At 36.3% G+C, this 8,701-nt stretch overlaps 1 protein-coding gene across 1 annotated transcript in view; it reads right to left on the minus strand.

Annotated features, from left to right (window-relative positions):
• Positions 1-275: 275 nt before the first annotated feature.
• Positions 276-8,701, minus strand: part of CDC73 (cell division cycle 73) — a 100,712-nt gene continuing 92,286 nt past the window's right edge. Inside the window, exons 16-17 of the mRNA XM_015818632.1 lie at positions 4,145-4,286; positions 276-1,949 (exon numbers count right to left, since the gene is read on the minus strand). Coding sequence (XP_015674118.1) covers positions 1,913-1,949; positions 4,145-4,286 — 179 coding nt within the window. The 3' untranslated portion in view covers positions 276-1,912. The remainder of the gene's footprint in view (positions 1,950-4,144; positions 4,287-8,701) is intronic.

Genomic DNA, 8,701 nt, shown 5'->3' on the forward strand with positions numbered 1-8,701 from the left:
ATAAGCTCCAATAGCACTCTGAAAAATAACATCTTTAAACTATGGTCTTTTGAATTTCTATCCACAGGAGTGACAGTTTTTCAAATAACAGCTCTATAGAATGTTAAAACCATCACATTATAGTTTTTTCCACATTTGTATAAAATTTACCATGTACAAACAACTGCTTTTATTGTACTGCAACATTTAAAGGCAAGAGTAATTTTAGTTGTTCATAGTGCTAAATGAAAGTGCTGGAAGATTCAATACTAAATTTGATTTCTGAAGCCCTTTTTTATTTTGAAGACATGTTGCATTCCTGTTTTAGTCCACCCAGCTGGTGATTTTCTTTCAAAAATACTATTACTGTGGATTCTCATAACAGAAAAATCTTCCTGAAAAGCTGAAAATTTTTATTCTTGCCGTAACTACAATAAAATTGAAATCACAGTCTCAGTGTACCAGAAATAAATATGAAAAGAATTCAAAGTATCCTAAAAATCATTAGGAGGAAATTTAAAAAGTTCACATTCCAATAGGAAATGTTACATGATAAACCATTTAGAGAATGATCTAAAACAAAACTAAAAAAAGAATATATAGAATATTTTACTTTAGTCAGATGCTCAGCATAAAAACATGGTTCTGGATTCAACCGCCCCAACCCCAAATTATTTCATCCCCCCAAAAGTAAACAATTAGGTTAATTCTGTCTGTGCACTGGTATGCAGCATTCAGCAACTATATTATAAAATACAAACACACAGAAATAACATTTCCTTGCTCTCTTGTGCTCCTTTCTTGATCAAGTAAAACATGTTCTTTGGTTACTGATTTTTTAATGGAAATGCTGAGCAGTCATTATTGTAACTGGTGAGAATCTACATTTTCCCAGCAATTGAGATATTACATTGAGCAGGATCTTGCCTTATAATCAGATTTACAAACTGAGAAGAAAAGTTCCTGCTGCATCTCCTTTTTATACCAGTGCTAAGTCTGGAAAAACATGTTGATAATGATTGGGTGTACAATAAAATGTGCCAAATCTGGTTCTCATATAGTTAAAATAATGTAGTAATGCCAATGGTAAAAACTACATTTAACTTCTGGGATTAGAAGAATAGATTTTGCCAATTCTGATTTTTAAACATCCCAGTTGATTCAAATATAATATATTTTTGTATACAACATTTCATATATACTTCAATATGGGGTCATAAGAAGACACAATTTTAAAAGAAATATTTGCATGGAAAATGCTGCACTTCAAATGTATTCATAATGACTCTTTTTACAGTTTTGGTAAATTATCATCATAAGAAAAGAAGTTTTCTTTTCTTTTTCTCCCTTTTTTCAAAGACAGAAAGAATATACAATACATATACAGGTTGACAATCTGATTAAGCTAAAGCAATCTTCACTTAGCTCAGTTCCTAGAGTTCTTTAGACTAGAAGGTAATACCAATCAAAACAAAATGTCTTTCACGAATGAAACAATAAATCAAAGAACCAAGAACTATGCTTAGAAGCGAAGTAGTTTAGAACATCCATCTCTATTTCTATATATACATACACACATAAGTTTATAACCTTCCATGAAAATCAACCTATATTCTATTGAACAAGAAAGTAATTGTAAAAAGTTTGCTAATTTTAACAAAATGGGAAAGAAATGGCTGCTATCAAAATATACAATTTGAATTGCAGGCTAAAAGGCTTATGTTATTAAAAAATAGTTGTAAGCAAAGTCTTTTGCTTGTTATACAGAAGAAATGTTGGCCTTTCATTGTAACGCGGTAATCCAACAACGTCTTATAAAAGGTCGAATTATGACTTCTTGTTTATCTGTAATAATGTTCTTCACAAATGCTGACAGGGAATTTTTTCCTTTCTAGATCACAATAGTTTTCAAAATGAAATGGCAGTCAAGAATTCAGAATCTCAAGTGGGATTTATGCTTGACCATATACCTGCAACATGAAGGGGAGAAAACCATATTACCAAAACTGGTATCTACATAAATTTGTAAATTGAGGCACAAATTCTCAAAAGATAAAAATGATATATACAATTCAAAACACAACAATTCAATTAAAATGATAAAATCAAGAAAGCATATTTATTTGTGTGAGGAAAGAAGAATTATAATTACATTTAGGTATCATCCGTTCTGAAAACCAGATTGGTATAGTAATTAAGACATTAGGCTAGAAGCCAAAAGAGTGTACATTTTAGTCCCTTCTTAGGCACAGAATCAATTGGGTGACTGGCACCCTAGTACCAGTCACTTTCTTTCAGCCCTAAGAGAACAGGCAAACCGCTTCTGAAAAACCTTGCCAAGAAAATGGCAGGGATTTACCCAAGTCTCTGAGAATCAGACACAACTGAACAGAAAAAATATATCATGCATTCTACTTGCTTCTTATGCTTCTTAGCATATTATTTAGAAATGTTTTGTTGAACTTTCTAAAACAGAAGACGTTTGTTTCCCAACAACTTTATTATTAATTTCTATTTAACTTCATAACTTCTATTATTTTTACTGGCAGTCTGAAAACATTGATAAAGAGGACAGATAAGATGAATTGTAATAGTAGTTTAACACATCTATTTATTTAATAATATCTGTACAGTTCTTCAACCAAAAATCTCAGAGCGACTATTAACCTAAAGGTCAACTGTAGTTCTTCAACCAAAAATCTCAAAAGTGGTTGATAAACTAGAGATCAACTACAATTACCTAGCACAAAAACAATGTTTCAATTTGTTACTTAAGTGAAATTGCACATGGCTCTTTAGGAAGGAACATTCAAAACAGTATTCTAGAATAGAAAATTCAACTTACAATCACCTTTCAGAGATCAATCTTAATGGCTAAACAAATTCATTAAAGAAGAGATACAGATAGGCTGGATTAAAATTATTTTTGGAAAAGGATGGGGAGCTAGTATTATGTTTTCCAAAACTAGTGAAACTTAGATAATGTACACTACTAAGAGTATATTTATTTTTATCAGGAAATTTGGTATATTAAGGGGGAAAAACTAGCAGATTTTTGTATATAGGTATATTTGGGATCTGGTATATGATGTAGAGCAGGGGTGTCAAACTTAATTTCATTGAGGGCCGCATCAGCATTGCGGTTGCCCTCAGGGGACCGGGTGGGTGTGGCCAGGGTGGGTGCGGCCTACTGGGTGGGCGTGGATGGAGTGAGTGTGGCCTACTGGGTGGGTGTGGCCAGCTCTACATCATTTGTGTCAAGGGTGCCTGTGGGGGCTTGGGCAGGAGTGGGATAGATCTGAGGGTCTCTCTCTGGCAGAAGGGGTTGGACCAGGGCAAGTGCCAAGGCATGGTCCACTGGAGGAGCCTCACTGTTCCTCTCAGGCCATGCGGGGGGGGGGCTTATGGAGCTAAGACTGAATACGTTTCAGCATAGATGGCCACCACAAAATTGTACATTGGCTCCCAGCTGGCCTGGGCCAGGGCCAAGGCAGAGGGGGCCGTTCCTTCACTGTTTCCAGGATGGCTTCGCGGGCCACATGAAACCACTTCACGGGCTGCATCCGGCCCCCGGGCCTTGTGTTTGACATGTCTGATGTAGAGGAGACTTTTTTTTCAGATCCATTATTTTTTGAAACAGAAACTCAATATAATGCATGCAAAAGTAACCTGATAAAGCATGCAGCATTCTAGAGCAGTCCTTATGCTATACTACTTTATTTATTAAATGTATACACATATAGTGAATTAATTCATAATAGATGTTGCAATTAACATAGAAACATGGACTCAGGGAGAAAATAATATAATAAATTTTAAAGTAGAGTATTAGAAGTTACAAAACATTAAAAATATTGAAATTTCTTTATTACATTTATATGTCACCCATCTTACTCTGCAAAATGACTCTGGGAGGTTAATATATAAAATATATCATAATTTATATAATTTCAATTTATATAGGATTCCAAAATCCAATGTGTCATTTTTATTTATAAGTTGTATAAAGTCACCTGACTCCATTATGAATCTGGGTTGCAATAAAACACAGCTCTTGTATACAGTTTATAAAGATTTTTCTTATAACATGAAAAATCCGAATAGTGATTTTTAACCTTTTGATAACAATACAGTTGTTATCTTTCCCTTCCAAATGGATATTTACCTGTCCAATGTTTCCCAGAAACGCAGGAACACTGGTCTGTCCAAGTGCCGTTTATGATAACTGAGTTCTAAAACTGTTACATCCCATTTCTGGACATTTGGATCTAGACGAACCTCATCATACTTAAGATGAAAGGCTTTAACTATATAAAATGAGAGAAGGCAGAAAAATGAACCAATAATTTCCCAAATCCAAATACACTTTGTAGAATTATGACAGAGAAAATATAACCTAGGGGAAAGAATATTGTCTAAGTTACATCACTTCAGACTGCAATCACATTTGAATAGAAGTTCCATTTATGTAACAAGGAAATTTCTGGCTATGTCAATGTCTGTGAGGGTAGAAATATCCTCCACTTCCATTTCACTTGACTCTAGCTAGTTCATTACAGCCCACAGAGAACTAGCTTTTCACACAAATGAACTCCTGACATACTATGAATCTGTCTGTAGCTCCATATTTTGTTCCAAAAGCCAACATGATGTAATGGATGCCACAGAGGAACAAGATTGGAGATATCTAGGTTCAAATTCAAACATACCTTAAGCTTACTGGTCAAGCCATTAATTTCTGATAAGATAAAATCTGTCTGTAACAGATTAAAATAAAACAAAAGGTCCCTCCAGGGATTTCAACTCTCTGTGAAGTAGTCCAGCTCCAATTCCTACATTTGGGTTTTGAGAATTCTCTGTTTGCTTTTTACAGGATTATTCACTGTGGCTTATTTTTATTTTGTCTTTTCATAAAGCAGTATTCCTTTGTTTTTTGGGCTGTCTTTTATCATGGCATTTGTTACAGGAAGTTGAGATTCTTACCTGAAGTAGAAGTTACATAACATCCTTTGCCCAACTGGGGACAACATTTTAGTCAATCAAATTCTGAACAGTTTTATTAACTGATGAATCAAACATATTCAAAAGTTGTGTGCCTCTGCTGCTTCCAAACATGATTCTTCCTCTATATTCTTTAGATTTATGTTACAAATCAAAATATTTATTAAATCAATATTATTAAATATTAAATCCTATAGAAAATCATCCCAAAAAGTATCATGTAATTTCTACAGCTTCATTAATTATCTATTACATGATCAATTCCTATGTTTCCCTTGGTAGTTAAGCTGTCCAACTAAGAGCAGGAGGAGCAAGACTCAAACCACCCTCAGCTATGCAAATTTACTAATTGACTTTGAGCTAGTTATTTTCTCTCAGCCCAACTTGCTTCATAGGATTGCTTTGATGAAAATTTGGGGACACATGCTATGAATGCAGCCTTGAGCATCTGGCAGGATATAAATCTAAGAAATTAAAAAAACAAAACAAAAACTAACACTAATATGCATCAAAAGTATATAGACTCATAATTTACATGTCTATTTTTCACATTCTCATATAACCAATGAAGGAGAAATGCTGGTACAGAAAATGCCAACATCATACAAGAAATATATGAATAATATTGGAATACTATGGTTATAAGCCAAAGGAGGAGGAATAGCCAAATCTCCTTCCAGTAATGGAAGTGTTCTGAGTAGAATTGTGCTTAGGGAGCTCCCACATGGATATCCAAACGCTGGTTCCAATCCACATTTTTGAGATGGATCCTATCCATATGGGAAAATGTATTAAATTGCAAGACTCACTATAGTATATTACCTGTGAACTGGATATTCAAATCATCATGGCAAAATATTTGATTATACAGTATATACTATAAACACATACATATGTAATACCTGGGAACATAACAACTGGTAGCAGGTATAGGAAAAGTGGATTTTCTTTCATTCAAAACTTTATAAATTAAGTATACCAACTTTTATGTATTAGCAACATCCTTAGCATTTTTTTAAAAAAGGTCTCATATTCTAGACCAGGGCTTTTCAACCTTTTCAACCATTGTACCACTTTTAGGAAATGGCAGTATCGGAGTAACACCAGTCGCCTAGCAAGGTGTCAAAAACTTGATGACCCCCCCCCAAAAGGAAAAAAGTGATAAAGTACAGGTAGTCCTCAACTTACAACAGTTCACTTAGTGACAGTTTGAAGTTACAATGGCACTGAACGAAGTGCCCCCCAAGCCACAGCTGAGCAAGACACCTGCCTGCCCGCCCAGTGGTGCTCTTCCTCCTGTCCGAGGTTTTCATTGTTGTGAGCATTTCTGTTGAGGATTGGCAACGGGGGTGGGGTGGGCGGGTGTTTGGTTTTTATTCTCCCCGTCTGCTGGGTGGTTGCAGCAGGTTTTGGTCACTTCACAAATTCCCCTCCCCCGCTCCTTTTCTAGGATGGTCACGTACCACCTGCCAGGTGCCAATGTACCACAGGTGGTACCCGTACTACTGGTTGAAAAGCCCTGTTCTAGACAACAATTTTCCTTTAAAAAGGAAGTATATTAACTATACTTGAAGTATATTACCTTCATCTAAATGGAGAATGTAAGCACTTAACAAATAAAGCTATGAATATCAAGCAGATGTTCTCAGTAGGGAAAATTTTGTGAATAAGAATCTGTCCACAAAAAGTGATCTTCAAGTTCAGTAGGCTTGCATTAACATATGATTGCAACTAGACCTTTAAAATGGCATTCAAATAAAACATTTATGTTGGTTAAAATGTCAAAATATAAAAGTTTCCATTCTAAATGTTAACTTCCTCACAAACATCTATGAACTAATGGGATAAAATAAATTATTTTTATAGGAGCACACAGTGCACAGTCCACAATAGAGGAATTAAAGATCAAAAGCTGCAGACCTCTGGCCTAGGATAGGATTTTGGCTAGTATAAATGCTGATGTGAGATACTGCGGATGAAATCTAACCAAAGAGTTGTACAATACATTTAGAATTCTTGCATCTCCATTGTAATCCTTGTGAAAAGTCTTTAAAAGTAGATTTTCACACTTAAGAATTTAATGTTTATGTTTAAATCATGTTTCCTGGGGTGAGTAAAAAATTGTATAGAACTTAGAAAGTTGTTGGTATTCAGGATGCCCTTTGATATTGTAATTCAGTTTAAAATAACCCTGAGGAATAAAGCAGAAGGCAGGTAACAAGGCAGAGACTTATTACAAGGCAGGTCTATTTATTATAATAACAATGTCAATTGTTGGGTTAAAAAAATGTAGATGAGCATTGACAGAAAACCTGAAGCATTAGCCTCAAGGTTAGATTTGATGATTATCTTATCACTGGTGTAGTGGTGGGGTTCTGCATTACTGCTCATGCATCTTTTCTATCTATTGTATAATTCTTTTGCAATCTACTGTTGGGGGTCTTCTGTTTGTCTCTTCTAGGGTATTCCAATAAAGCAAGTTTGTTTTAGCTCTCCATTGCTTTGGTTCATCTTTCAGGGGATTGCTTTTTTCAATGACTTCCTCTTCTTCTTCTTTTCTTATTTTTTAAAGATATCGGTCTAGAACAGCAGTTCTCAACCTATGGGTCGCGACCCCATTTGGGGTCGATCGACCATTTCACGGGGGTCGCCAAGCAAGGCTGTCCGCCATTTTTTCCCTTTTTCCGGCAGGTGCCTTACCTCCCTTGAGCTGGACCAACTGGTGGTTGGCCTGCTCCGTCTCTGCCGCTTGCCAGCTACGCCTCAGCCGGCGCAGGGGGCGGAACCACGCATGTGCAGCGCTCCCGGGCAGGGAAAGTCCTTGACTTACGACTGGTTTAGTCCTCGACTTACGACCGGTTTAGTCCTCGACTTACGACCGGTTTAGTCCTCGACTTACGACCGGTTGGGGGGTCGCAGCATTAAAAAGGTTGAGAACCACTGGTCTAGAATAAGTTTTGCAATTTGATATAGGTAAACATGCTTTAAAACCCTGTTAGTCTTCATATTAGAAAGAAGCCGTTTACCTTTGCTAAATTTGGTTTCATTTTTGAAGGTCAAAAGCTACATATTTCTAGCAGCAAACCTAAGAACTGGTTTGGAGATAATATTTACATTATTATCATTTCAACCTTCTCTGTGTTCCTGTTTTCTAAAGATGATTACTTGCTGTATGGTAAGCAGTGGGAGAACCCCACGGAAGTTACTTACATCTTAGTTCTTTTTTCAGTTCTTAGTTTGACTTCTCAGTTCTCAACCTGACTGGTGTGACTAACAATTCTATTGCATTCAATAGCTAGGTTAAAATTCAAGGTCAGCCATAGAAGCTTCCCAGATGGCTCTGGGCCAGTTAGTCTCTTTTTATTTATTTATTTATTTATTTATTTGATTTGTATCCCGCCCTTCTCCTTACCGGACTCAGGGCGGCTGACAGCCATATAAAACCAATACTACAATAAAATACCTAATTTAAAACCAAATTAAAAAGAAATATTTGCAATGGCCTAAATAGTTAAAATTTCTCTTAAAAACCCCACTAAAATTCCCTAGGCCAATCCCGCTTGTTGGAAAAGCCATGTCTTTAGGGCGCGGCGGAAGGAGGGGAGATCCGGGATCACCCGGATCTCTGGGGGTAGTTCGTTCCAGAGGGTGGGGGCTCCCACCGAGAAGGCCCTCCCCCTGGGGGTCGCCAGCCGGCACTGTCTGGCTGACGGCACCCTGA

This window comes from Protobothrops mucrosquamatus, unplaced genomic scaffold (assembly GCF_001527695.2).
Source record: "Protobothrops mucrosquamatus isolate PMUCROS unplaced genomic scaffold, P.Mucros_1.0 scaffold774, whole genome shotgun sequence".
Lineage (NCBI taxonomy): Eukaryota > Metazoa > Chordata > Lepidosauria > Squamata > Viperidae > Protobothrops > Protobothrops mucrosquamatus.